At 46.3% G+C, this 13,756-nt stretch overlaps 1 protein-coding gene across 2 annotated transcripts in view; it reads right to left on the bottom strand.

Annotated features, from left to right (window-relative positions):
• The window catches only part of BDH2 (3-hydroxybutyrate dehydrogenase 2), a 21,800-nt gene extending 8,044 nt beyond the window's left edge, over nucleotides 1-13,756 (bottom strand). The window contains exons 1-3 of one of the 2 annotated variants that reach the window (XM_075090745.1): nucleotides 13,704-13,756; nucleotides 11,600-11,680; nucleotides 8,852-8,930 (exon numbers count right to left, since the gene is read on the bottom strand). In XM_075090745.1, coding sequence (XP_074946846.1) covers nucleotides 8,852-8,930; nucleotides 11,600-11,671 — 151 coding nt within the window. In that variant the 5' untranslated portion in view covers nucleotides 11,672-11,680; nucleotides 13,704-13,756. Of the gene's footprint in view, nucleotides 1-8,851; nucleotides 8,931-11,599; nucleotides 11,681-11,789; nucleotides 11,824-13,703 lie in introns of those variants that run through there. The other variant, XM_075090746.1, reaches the window with a different exon arrangement.

The following is a 13,756-nucleotide window of genomic DNA, read 5'->3' as shown; positions in this document are numbered from 1 at the left end:
AACACAGTATTCATTTCAGTGTATTTGGCTAAGAGCAGCAGTTTCTTTTTCTGAAGTGCTGAGGACTGTAACTAAGATTCAAGTCAGGGGCTTGCCAGGAACAGTCCCCTCTCAGAGGTTCACCACATGAGGACTCATGGAGTGAGAGCTACACTTAATGGTTAAATTAGTTAAATCAGGACAGCAATGGACAGCATGGCATGCTATTTAACATTTCAGAAGGGAACTAAAAAAAGATCAACTGGTTTGATTGTCATACAACATCACACAAGCAGATGAGCTAATGTAATCTACCATAAAAGTATTTTCAATAAATTTAAATTCCTCTCAAACTGAAAAATTACGGGGCCTGTACAATCATAACAGGCTTTCATGCCCACTATGATAGAGTAATGATTACTTGAAACTAGTTACATGTGTCACATATACTCACAATCACATTACATCCCATCTATCCATGTGTAATTGAGGACACAATGAATCATATTTATACCATTTAATAAGGAAAAAGTGACTTTGCACTAAGGCACTAAGACTTGCTGCTGATCACCCTTTTGCCACAGTCTGGTCATGGCGTATCCTGTATCGAGGATGAAGGGACATCTAGTGCAGAACACACTGATGCCCCTGAGCAGTTTTTTACAATTCATTCATATGCAACTAGTGACACACAGTCTAGTAAGTGTCTACAACTACCTATTGAGAGACTGCAGAGAAGATGGAGCCAGACTTCTCAGAGGTCCACAGTGGATGACTGAAAGGCAACAGAAAGAAGCCAGAACATGGGAAAGTCTGACTAAATATAAGGTGTGATTAGGTTTTGCTGTTTTTTTTTTTTGCTTTGGGTTTTTTGTTTAAGTATCATTATTATTTTAAAACCATGAGGGCAGTCACACTGGAACAGAGATCCACAGAGGTTGCTGAGGAAATTCCATCCTTGGAGACGTTCAGAACTTGACTCAACAACAGCCCTGAGCAGCCTGCTCTAACTGGAGCCACTTTGCACAGTAGGCAGGACTAAATGGCCTCCAGAGACCTAATCCAACATACATGATTTATGAAATACTGTAAAGCATCTGAGTTATGTCTAAATTATGGGAGAATTTGATTTGAAATAGATAAAAACCTGTTTCTTCTGAAGCCAAACTGACAAGTCCATGAACAGGCTTTATATGCCTTAAACGATATAGACACTTTTGAAGAGATTTGTGTATAACAATGCAATTAGACTACAGGTGATTAACTTCAGCATGGGAACTACCTCTCCTGGATAAAATTCGAAAACCACAATGTGCCAAGCCTTGATGAATTATAGCTTAACTAATCATATATCAAAAGGATGGAAACCACTCTGAGTACAGGGAAAAATCACCTCTTTCCTCGTGAGCACACTAGCAGAGGGGTAAAAAAACACAACATGCAGTTCAAAACATAACACTTTCTTAAAGACCCTCAGAATGAACCTGGAAAGTCCTAAAGTTCCTAAAGGATTACAAAGGGATTGCTTGTGGTGAACTCCAGTCAGTAGAGACCGATGTTCACTCTAAAAGCTGTGCAAGAGAAAAGTGTTTTTGCATATTTGACTGTCACCCTATAGTAGCAATTAATTAAATCCACTTCCATCAAATTAAGTTGAAAGCATTTTCATTTGTGAAATATATCCAAGTCTTATTTTTTATTTCAAGATCAAAAAATACATTTTTAATATAATGTCTCACACTAGTGTCACTTGTGATTAAGAACAACAACTATGCAAAACCTGCTGCGATATGCGCAGGAAAGCAACTTTTAGGCCTGAGCTTTTGTACAAACAGAATAGGTTGATCTAGTGTTGGTGGAACTAGTTTCTGAAGACATGAATTCCCCTAGACAGCTATCTTTTTAATGCATTCCTGTGCTGGTTTTGGCTGAGAAGGGGTTAATTCTCCTCACTGTGGGGGTCGGCTACCTTTCCAGCTTCCCGCGCTCTGCCGCGTGGCGGGGGGGGGGCTGGGAGGGGCAGGGCCGTGGCGGGGGCGGCTGACCCCGACTGGCCAATGGCAGGTTCATTCCATACCATGTGACACCATGACCAGTATATTGGGGGGGGGGGGGGGGGGGGGGGGGGCAGTGGCAGCGGGTTGCGGCGCGGCGCCGGGTCGGCGGGCGGCTGCGGCGCGTGCGGTTTGTTTCGGCGGTTCGTTCCCCCTCTCCCCTCCCTTCCCCCCTCCCCCGGGGCTTTGCGCCTCTCGTTGTTCTCCTTTACATTGCATTTCTACTGTTGTTTCTTGTAATTTTAATTATTAAACTGTTCTTATCCCAACCCACGAGCGTTACCCTTCTGATTCTCTCCCCCATCTACCGGTGGGGGAGTGAGCGAGCGGCTGTGTGGGGCTGAGCTGCCGCTAAACCACGACAGTCTTTGGCGCCCAACGTGGGGCTCAAGGGTTGGAGATAACAACAGCTGCTGGTCACAGCACCATGTTGTCCTTTTTACAGTTGGTGTTAAAGATCGGTGTTGGTTGTTTGAGTCTGCTGTGTTCTGCTGTGATTAGTAATGTTTTGCCACAAGATTTGTTATACAAACACTCGTTTTCAGCTTTATCTGGTATTTGGGGTTTTTGCTGAAACCGGTACTGTACTTCGGATACCACCTTGTTGAGGCAATTAGCAATTATACCTCCTCCTCTGCGAGATTTTATATGGAGGAAATACAGAATAGTACCTTTGCAACTTTGTTCTGTGATGTCTGTGCCTTTGTTACAACAACGTTTTTGTATCTTGAACATCCTTGGGTGGTTAAGGTGCACTTATTGTTAGTTTTTGGGCATGTTGTTTTGGTTTTGACTCAGCAACTTAAGAATATCACCCAGAAATCTGCCCCGAGGCTTGATAGTTACGAGTGGCAGGGCATGTGGGATAGCATGGGCAAATACCTAGGGCAGTGGGCACCCCCAGTGTTTTGGAGTTTCACCCCCGAACAAGTGCAGAATCCTAAAAAACTAGTAGAATATTTGGAGAAAGTATGTTGTTACGCTGGGAACTCCAGAGAGACACAGATAACTGCAACGTGCTGGGGTCTGGCCCATGCATACGGAGCCCTGCTCAACAGTATTCAGTGCCCCCAGGGGGAAGAGAATGTCTCTGGATTGAAATGCAAAGTGACTGGCACTGTGGACAATCCAGCCCTGACAACAGGCACTGCAGCCACTCAAACCCCCACAACAAGTACCGGAGCTAGCTCAGAAAATAAACCCGTACCAGTATCAGTTGCACCCATACACAAGACGAAATATTGGAAGCGGACATCAACTCATTTAGAACGGGATGATGAAGAACCAGGGCCATCGCGGGGAGAGGAGGGAGAAGTAATAAATGAAATAGAGACCACCCGATCCCTGTCCTTAAGCGAGTTGCGAGATATGCGAAAAGATTATAGCCGTTCAGGTGAGCACATTGTCACCTGGCTGCTCCGATGCTGGGATAATGGGGCCAGTAGCCTGGAACTAGAGGGAAAAGAAGCCAAACAATTGGGATCCCTTTCTGGGGAAGGGGGTGTTGACAAAGCAATTGGAAAAAAACCACAAGCCCTCAGCCTCTGGAGGCGACTCCTGTCTGGAGTGAAGGAAAGGTATCCCTTTAAAGAAGATGTTACATATCGCCCAGGAAAATGGACAACTATGGAGAAGGCATCCAGTATCTCAGGGAATTAGCTGTGTTTGAGGTGATTTATGGTGACCTGGACGATCAACGGTCCTCCAAAGATCCAGATGAAGCCGAGTGCACGCGACCCATGTGGCGGAAGTTTGTACGGAGCGCACCATCTTCGCATGCAAACTCATTGGCAGTGATGTCCTGGAAAGATGACGAGACACCAACGGTGGCAGAGGTGATAGATAGACTCCGGGATTACGACACAAATATCTCTTCCTCGCTTGTCTCTGCTGTGGAGAAACTATCCCAAGAGGTCCAGCAACTCAAAGAAGATCTGTCCTACTCCCCACCTCGACAGAGCAGTGTCTCAGCTGTTAGGAATAAGCGTCCTTTGGCTCAAAGAAGGGGATACACACCACGGGCCACCCTATGGTCCTACCTGCGTGACCACGGAGAGGACATGATGAGGTGGGATGGCAAGCCTACTTCGACCCTACAGGCACGAGTACATGAACTGCAAGGAAGAACAGTCACTGAGGGAGGCTCTTCCAGGAAAGCTGCTGCTCCAGTTTCCAGCGAGCAAGTCCCCAGACAGAGGAGTAGAAGCGCAGATTTTATTTCTAAGTGTAATAGAGGGATTCCTGATTCACATTTACAGGAAGTGAGTTGTGACTGCCATGATCAGGACTAGAGGGGCCCTGCCTCCAGCCGGGTGGAGGAAAGGGATAACCGGGCTTACTGGACTGTGTGGATCCGATGGCCTGGCACGTCCGACCCACAGGAGTATAAAGCTTTAGTGGACACCGGCGCACAGTGCACCTTAATGCCATCAAACTATATAGGGGCAGAACCCATCAGCATTGCTGGAGTGACAGGGGGATCCCAAGAGCTAACTGTATTGGAGGCCGAAGTGAGCCTAACTGGCAATGAGTGGCAGAAGCACCCCATTGTGACTGGCCCAGAGGCTCTGTGCATCCTTGGCATAGACTACCTCAGGAGAGGGTATTTCAAGGACCCAAAAGGGTACAAGTGGGCTTTTGGTGTAGCTGCCTTGGAGACGGAGGAAACTGAACAGCTGTCTACCTTGCCCGGTCTCTCAAAGGACCCTTCTGTGGTGGGGTTGCTGAAGGTCAAAGAACAACAGGTGCCAATCGCCACCACAACAGTGCACCAGCGGCAATGTCGCACCAACAGAGACTCTCTGATCCCCATCCATAAACTCATTCACCAACTGAGGAGCCAAGGAGTCATCAGTAAGACCCACTCACCCTTTAACAGTCCCATATGGCCAGTCCGGAAGTCTAATGGAGAGTGGAGACTAACAGTAGACTATCGTGGCCTGAATGAAGTCACTCCACCATTGAGTGCTGCTGTGCCAGACATGCTAGAACTTCAATACGAACTGGAGTCAAAGGCGGCCAAGTGGTATGCCACAATTGATATTGCTAATGCATTCTTCTCAATCCCTCTGGCAGCAGAGTGCAGGCCACAGTTTGCTTTCACATGGAGGGGCGTCCAGTACACCTGGAATCGACTGCCCCAGGGGTGGAAACCCAGCCCTACCATTTGCCATGGACTGATCCATAATGCTTTGGGACAAGGTGGAGCTCCTGAACACCTACAATACAGTGATGACATCATTGTGTGGGGTGATACAGTAGAAGAGGTTTTTGAGAAAGGGAAGAAAACAGTCCAAATCCTTCTGAAGGCCAGTTTTGCCATAAAGCAAAGTAAAGTTAAGGGACCTGCACGAGAAATCCAGTTCTTAGGAACCAAATGGCAAGATGGTCGTCGTCAGATTCCAATGGATGTGATCAACAAAATAGCAGCCATGTCTCCACCAACTAGCAAAAAGGAAACACAAGCTTTCTTGGGCGTTGTGGGTTTTTGGAGAATGCATATTCCAAATTACAGTCTGATCGTGAGCACTCTCTATCAAGTGACCCGGAAAAAGAATGATTTCAAATGGGGCCCTGAGCAACGACAAGCCTTTGAACAGATTAAATGAGAAATAGTCCATGCAGTAGCTCTTGGGCCAGTCCGGGCAGGACAAGATGTAAAAAATGTGCTCTACACTGCAGCCGGGGAGAATGGCCCTACCTGGAGCCTCTGGCAGAAAGCACATGGGGAGACCCGGGGTTGACCCCTAGGGTTTTGGAGTCGGGGATACAGAGGGTCTGAAGCCCGCTATACTCCAACTGAAAAAGAGATATTGGCAGCATATGAAGGGGTTTGAGCTGCTTCAGAAGTGGTTGGTACTGAAGCACAGTTGCTCCTGGCACCCCGACTGCCAGTGCTGGGCTGGGTGTTCAAAGGAAACATCCCCTCTACACATCATGCAACTGATGCTACATGGAGTAAATGGGTTGCACTGATCACCCAGCGGGCTCGAGTAGGAAACCCCAGTCGCCCAGGAATCTTGGAATTGATTATGGACTGGCCAGAAGGCAAAGATTTTGGATTATCACCAGAGGAGGAGGTGACACGTGCTGAAGAAGCCCCACTGTATAACAAACTGCCAGAAGATGAGAAGCAATATGCCCTGTTCACTGATGGGTCCTGTCGCCTTGTGGGAAAGCACCGGAGATGGAAGGCTGCTGTATGGAGTCCTACACGACAAGTAGCAGAAACTGCTGAAGGAGAAGGTGAATCGAGCCAGTTTGCAGAGGTAAAGGCCATCCAGGTGGCCTTAGACATCGCTGAACGGGAAAAGTGGCCAGTGCTCTATCTCTATACTGACTCCTGGATGGTGGCAAATGCCTTGTGGGGCTGGCTGCAGCAATGGAAGCAAAGCAACTGGCAGCGCAGAGGCAAACCCATCTGGGCTGCCACATTGTGGCAAGATATTGCTGCCCGGGTAGAGAAACTGGTTGTAAAGGTACGGCATGTGGATGCTCACGTCCCCAAGAGTCGGGCCACTGAAGAACATCGAAACAACCAGCAGGTAGATCGGGCTGCCAAGATTGAAGTGGCTGAGGTGGATCTGGACTGGCAGCATAAGGGTGAACTATTTCTAGCTCGGTGGGCCCATGACACCTCAGGCCATCAAGGGAGAGATGCAACATACAGGTGGGCTCGTGATTGAGGGGTGGACTTGACCATGGATATTATTGCACAGGTTATCCACGAATGTGACACATGCACTGCAATCAAGCAAGCGAAGCGGGTAAAGCCTCTGTGGTATGGGGGACGATGGCTGAAACATAAGTATGGGGAGGCCTGGCAAATTGACTATATCACACTCCCACAGACCCGCCAAGGCAAGCGCCATGTGCTTACAATGGTAGAAACAACGACTGGCTGGCTGGAAACATATCCTGTCCCCCACGCCACTGCCCGGAACACTATCCTGGGTCTTGAGAAACAAGTCCTGTGGCGACATGGCACCCCAGAGAGGATTGAGTCAGACAATGGGACTCATTTCCGAAATAGCCTCATAGACACCTGGGCCAAAGAGCACGGCATTGAGTGGGTGTATCACATCCCCTATCACGCACCAGCCTCTGGGAAAATTGAACGGTACAATGGACTGTTAAAAACTACACTGAGAGCAATGGGGGGTGGAACATTCAAGCACTGGGATACACATTTAGCAAAAGCCACGTGGTTAGTCAACACGAGGGGATCTGCCAACCGAGCTGGCCCTGCCCAGTCAGAAATCCTACATACTGTGGAAGGGGATAGAGTCCCTGTAGTGCACACAAAAAGTATGCTGGGCAAAACAGTCTGGGTTCTTCCTGCCTCCGGCAAAGGCAAACCCATTCGTGGGATTGCTTTTGCTCGAGGACCTGGGTGCACTTGGTGGGTGATGCGGGAGGATGGAGAAATCCGATGTGTGCCTCAAGGGGATTTGATTTTGGGTGAAAACAGTCAATGAACTGAATGGCACAATGTGAACTGCTATATAATACTGTGTGTCACCTCTGTGTTGTATCAATGATATCAGAGTACGAGCCTCCCAACCCATGGAAGATCAACTATGAAACAAGCCGTGCAGCAGTGATGGAACGATGACTGACTCGGTATGCAGCAACCCAACGCCACACACCATCTCTCCCACCCGGAAAGACTGATACAACAGATGGAGCCCAGAGTCATGGACTGGGTGAACTCAATGGACATTTTAATGGACATTTTACAGGGAAGGTCCATGAACTAAGGGAATGATGTCTGTGTATTATGTTAAAGGATGGGAAGGGGAGGGGTGGTGGTTGGTACGGTTGTATTGCATCATATGGGACCTGGTCATGGTGTAAATGGTATGGAATAAGGGGTGGAGAATGTGCTGGTTTTGGCTGAGAAGGGGTTAATTCTCCTCACTGTGGGGGTCGGCTACCTTTCCAGCTTCCTGCGCTCTGCCGCGTGGCGGGGGGGCTGGGAGGGGCAGGGCCATGGTGGGGACGGCTGACCCTGACTGGCCAATGGCAGGATCATTCCATACCATGTGACACCATGACCAATATATTGGGGGGGGCAGTGGCAGCGCGGGGGCGGCGCGGCGTCGGGTCGGCGGGCGGCGAGCGGCTGCGGCGCGTGCGGTTTGTTCCGGCGGTTCATTCCCCCTCTCCCCTCCCTTCCCCCCTCCCCCGGGGCTTTGCGCCTCTCGTTGTTCTCCTTTACATTGCATTTCTACTGTTGTTTCTTTTAATTTTAATTATTAGACTGTTCTTATCCCAACCCACGAGCGTTACCCTTCTGATTCTCTCCCCCATCTACCGGTGGGGGAGTGAGCGAGCGGCTGCATGGGGCTGAGCTGCCGCTAAACCACAACAATTCCTTAGTAAGTTTGGACCATGGAAATGCAAGACACTAAATCTACTTTTTATATAGCTGGATGTTGGTTCTTGTGATCAGAGAAAAGCATTCCATGCCTTTTAGAGTGATATGTTTGACAACTAGCCTAATGATCGCAAAAGGTAATTGAAATGGGTGCCATTCTGGGAAGCAGAAATCAACCGCTTTTGTGACACATGAAACAAAGTTATTTCACATGTGTGGAACAACACTCTGCCTGATATGCTGATGTTGCAGTATTTTACATGCTATCTCTCTGCCATTCCACACCACGGAACGAAGCAATGCCAACATCTAAAGAATTAGTCTGGATATTTTCCATTTTTTCTGGCCTTTTGAAGTTTGCCCTATCCTCAAATTCTATTTCATCCAGTCTACAACAAAAGTTGCGAGAGCTGAACTAATGTCTACTTAGGTCATTTACCTGGATATTTCTCCAGTTCTTGCAGCTTAGACTCATTGATGTCTGTAGCAATGACTTCAGCTCCTTCTTTAGCAAAAGCCTGAAGAATACAAGAGAAGCAGTTTATATTTACATATTCCAGATCTTACCAGAAATGAAATTTGTTTTCTTCTCATCTCCTTTTGGCTTGAAATAAAAGTTGGCTGAAGGCAGCTGATCTCTTCACTTTTCATTCTGGGCATGTCAGGAAGTAATGGACATCAATTACCACACATCCTGGGGACAACTAAGTAATTATATGTAAGATAGATTTACAGTCTTTTCCTTAAAGTACGGAATCCGTAAGTAAAGTATGAGAACAGCAACCACACTAAGACAACTGGTATTGTTCCACTTTTTAGCTGCATGTGCACTTAGCAAGTGCGTTACAGGCACACACAGCTAGAACTGCCCGTATTGTTGGATTTAAATGAAGTTATGAGATTTGACAGGTAAAGGCATAAGTCATAAAACAGGAATTGTGGTTGTATTAGGTTTGCATGGCAAGGCGTGGGTAGCAGGGTGGGGGGGTGGGCTACAGGGGTGGCTTCTGTGAGAAGCTGCTAGAAGCTTCCTCTGTGTCCAGAGCTAGTGCCAGCTGGCTCTAAGATGGACCCACTGCTGTCCAAGGCCAAACCTCTCAGTAACAGTGGTGGTGCCTCTGGGATAATGTATTTAAGAAGAGGGGAAAAAAAAAAAAAACACCAAAAAACCTGTGCAATGACAACTGCAGCCAGAGAGGAGTGAGAATACGTGAGAGAAACGACTCTGCAGACACCAAGGCTAGTGAAGAAGGAGGGGGAGGAAGTGCTCCAGGCACTGAGCAGAGATTCCCCTGCAGCCTGTGGTTAAGACAGTGGTGAGGCAGGCCATGCAGAGATTCCCCTGCAGCCCATGGAGGTTAACAGTGGAGCAGATATCCACCTGCAGCTGAGGACGACCCCACATTGGCATGGGCGGATGCCTGAAGGATGCTGTGACCCTGCAGAGAACCTGCACTGGTGCAGGCTCCTGGCAGGACCTGTGGACCCATGGAGAGAGGAGCTCACACTGGAGCAGGTTTGCTGGCAGGAGTTGTGACCGTGCAGGGGACCCACACTGGAGCAGCCTGTTCCTGAAGGACTGAGCCCTGGCGAAGGGACCCACGGCCAGAGCAGCTCATGAAGAACTGCAACCTGTGGGAAGGACCCACATTGGAGAAGTTTGTGGAGGAAGGTCTCCCATGGGAAGGGCCTCATGGCTGGAGGCAGGGGAAGAGTGTGAGTTCTCCCCGTGAGGAGGAAGGAGTGGCAGAGACAGCATGTGGTGAACTGACCACAATCCTATTCCTTGTCCCCCCGTGCTGCTTGTCAGGGAGGAGATAGAGAAAAATGGCAAGTGAAGTTAAGTCCAGGAAGAAGGGAGGGGCAGGAGGAAGGTATTTTAAGAGTTGGTTTTATTTCTCATTATCCTACACTGATTTGATTGGTAATAAACTAATTTCCCAAAGTCGAGTCTGTTTTGCCTGTGATAGCAATTGCTGAGTGATCTCCCTAATTTTGACCCATGAGCCTTTTGTTATATTTCTCTCCCCCGCCCAGCTGAAGAAGGGAGTGATAGAGCAGCTTTTGTGGGCACATGGTGTCCAGCCATGGTCAGCCCACCACAGTGGTAGGTATATAAATTTTATGAAAATCCCTTGCATCCAAGTCATTGCAATAGAGCAATATTTAAAAAGCACTACTTTTTTTTTTGATACCTTGCCAGAGATGTTTATTCATTCTTGGTGCACCCCTCAAATCAGTCAGATTACTGATAAATCAACAGCTATGCTAACAGAGTAACCTCTGTGTCAAAAGTATTCTGACATCTCAGACTGCAGGCTCCACTCTTCAAAATAATTGTCTCACATGCAACTTACGAAGATAGCAACATTAAACATACCCAGCAAGCCATGAAAGGCTGGTATTTACAAAGTGAAGTCATCAGGAGAATCACCTGCTCCTTTGAGTGTTTTAATGCAAGTGACAGGATCAGCAGTTTTCTACGTTCTTAACTGCACGCATGAGAAAATAACTAGTCTGGCAAAAATCCTACTTACAGGAGCTTTTCCTGGCTCATTGATTACATTACAGAGATACTGAGGTAAATCTACTAGTTTCTTTATCTCCTATAGAAGAAAGAAGTAGCAGGAGAAGAACAGGTCAAAAAAAAAAAGTAAATTAACCAGAAAGTTAATACTGACATTGAGTTCTGTTTCACAGTAATTAAATAAAATTTGTAAAGGATTTCTCAAAGTTGCTTATTATGAACATTGTAGCTGTGCTGTTAGTATCACATAGACTTGGTTTCATCAGCTATTAGCGTAGATAAAACATCTTGACTTTACTGCAGGCGATCTTCACAGTATCCATCCTTATAACAGGAAATATTTCCTCTACCCTCATCTTCTCCCAGAACAAAGGGAAAGAGATACCGAATTAAAGGTACAGACAATATAACTGTGTATTATTAGAAAAGCAGTGCAGCTGTTCTCAGATCTCGCCCTTATCCTTGCCTAACATGACCCCTGAGAGCTGAAGAGTTTCAGAAATTCAAACAGCACAAAGCATGCATGATACAGTATAGTGAGTAGTTCTGGCTTCATCTATGGTTTATTAATTCAAGAACTTGTTTGGTGCAAGTGTCATTGCACAAGCTAGCATTAGAGACCTAGCTTAGGTACAGGAGAACAAACATTTTCCAACTTACTATAGCAGCTGCTCGTCCAATCCCCTGTGCTGCTGCTGACAGCAGTATGATCTTCCCATCAAGCCGACCCATGCTGCTGACCTGTGCAGGCAGAAAATACCACAGAACCTTTAACAAAAAGATGAGCCAACCACACTCCCTGGGAATCAGATGCAAATGCATTCCAGAATCTAGACATGATTCAGAGTACCTGCCATCAAATCATATCACAGATTGTCCTGTCTGGCTGCGGTGTGACCCTGACTCATCCAGGGTTCTGAGGGGGGGGATTGCCTCAGACTCCCCCCCACACCCCCAAGCATGGGCCTCACAAAGATCAAAAGGCATTTGAGCTCAAAAGCCAAGCTTTATTATAACAGAAACTAGACTTTATTTCTCCTTAAACAGAAAAAAATCAAGATGAAGCAGAATAAAAGTATAATAGTTTGTAATCTAGTGTTTCCATTGCCTGTTGTATTCTTAGAAAGCAGGTCTGTCTTCTATTCCTCTCAAACTATAAACTCATCAACTTCCTAGACAGCAATAAATTCCACACAATACCCTGGTGGTGGTGTCTGCTCTGAATTGTCTTGGGAATCTTCCAGCAGAGCAGATTCCCAGCTAAGGCAGCAGGAGTGTGGGGGGAATGAAGCTCTGCCCTGTCTCGCCTCTCTCATGTTGCTTGCTCTCAGGGAACTACTGGGCATACCTGGGGCCAGTGGTAGGGAACCTCTAGGAGGTTCCACCTCAAAGGCAGCCAAAGGCAACTTGTAGCCCCCTTCTGCCCAAGCACACACTTTCAAACACTGCATTCTGTTTAAAGAAATACAGCATGTAAATTTGCAGACAAACAAAAGCAAATGCCATCCTCTCACTCTTATGGATTCAAAAGTTTCCAGCAGGACTTTTGGTTATTTAGGGAATGAACTACTTCATAGCAGTTTCAAAGAACTGCCTACAGAGTAAGGTCACTGTGTTCCAGTCAGAGCATGATATCTGGTGTTTGTTAACTGGGATCCCAACAAGCAAAACTTTCTGCACTTTTATAAACCACAGAGCAAAATTTGTTTATGTAGCTATGAGCGTAGAAAGGTGTCCCAAGAACCCGAAGTCTTTAAATATGCACATGAATTCAACCTACTGAGAACTTCACTGAGAAGATAAGACGCCATAATCTCCCCTAGGTTAGCAGCCAAAGCTATGTGTAGAGATGCTCAAATCCATGCTCAGATTACCAGGTTGAATTTAGTGTCCTACATCTTAAAGCAGATTATAAATTTCTCCTATTTTAACCAGAAATTCTGTTTTCTTGGCAGCTTTTCCCAACAAAAGTTGCAGCAAAATGAGTATTTTCCTGAAGGTTACAGATTCAATAAATCAGACGACTTCTGAAGCAGTTTAACTGAAAAATTCTTTCCATTCTAATATGAAAAACATTATCTCTTTTGATTTAAAGTCAGACTGAATTACAGACCACATTTCAAGACATTGAATGGTTTCACTGTAGGTTTCCCTCCCATAAAAGGGACACACATGCACGCGCACACACACAAAGAGAGAAACAAAGCACATAACAGCCTAAGCAAACAGTAACCGAGATGCACCTTTCTAATTAGGGGAAGTACAACACCTTAGAAATCACTTCTTAGGTTGGCTAGTAAATACGACATGTCTTCAGATGCCTCAGATGGTAGGCTGTATGAGATTGGCCCTGTCTTAGCATAACCTTTTTGCATTGACAGGTGAAAAATACTGAGCAGAATGAGATTACACACACAACTATGTTGTGCTTTCTCTCTACTGTATCAAGCCTTCCCAAATACAACTCCTCAAACACAAAATTCTGGGAAGGGTTCTATTAATCGTAGCAAGTCCTGAGTATCTCAACAGTGAGCTCAAAGTGCTCGCTGAAGGCAGAGGAAGCTCTTTCTTATCTGTTGTTGTCACATACATCTTTTCAGTGGAAAAAAAAACCCCAGTCCAAGTACTTCCCCAAATCACTGTAACACTTGGGAAGCAAAGTGCACTATAAATATATTTTTCAATCCAACTATTGCTTTTTATGATCATTTGCTACACCAATTCTATGAAGCACTTGAAAATAATTATTAATATAGTCACTCACCAAGAGATCTCAGGCAGCTTGTTATATTTACTGACCTTTGTACAGAAGGAAGT

Source organism: Phalacrocorax aristotelis, chromosome 4, assembly GCF_949628215.1.
Source record: "Phalacrocorax aristotelis chromosome 4, bGulAri2.1, whole genome shotgun sequence".
In the NCBI taxonomy this organism is placed as follows: Eukaryota; Metazoa; Chordata; class Aves; order Suliformes; family Phalacrocoracidae; genus Phalacrocorax; species Phalacrocorax aristotelis.
The sequence above is the reverse complement of the archived record's forward strand: the minus strand, read 5'-3'. Positions and strand labels throughout refer to the sequence as shown.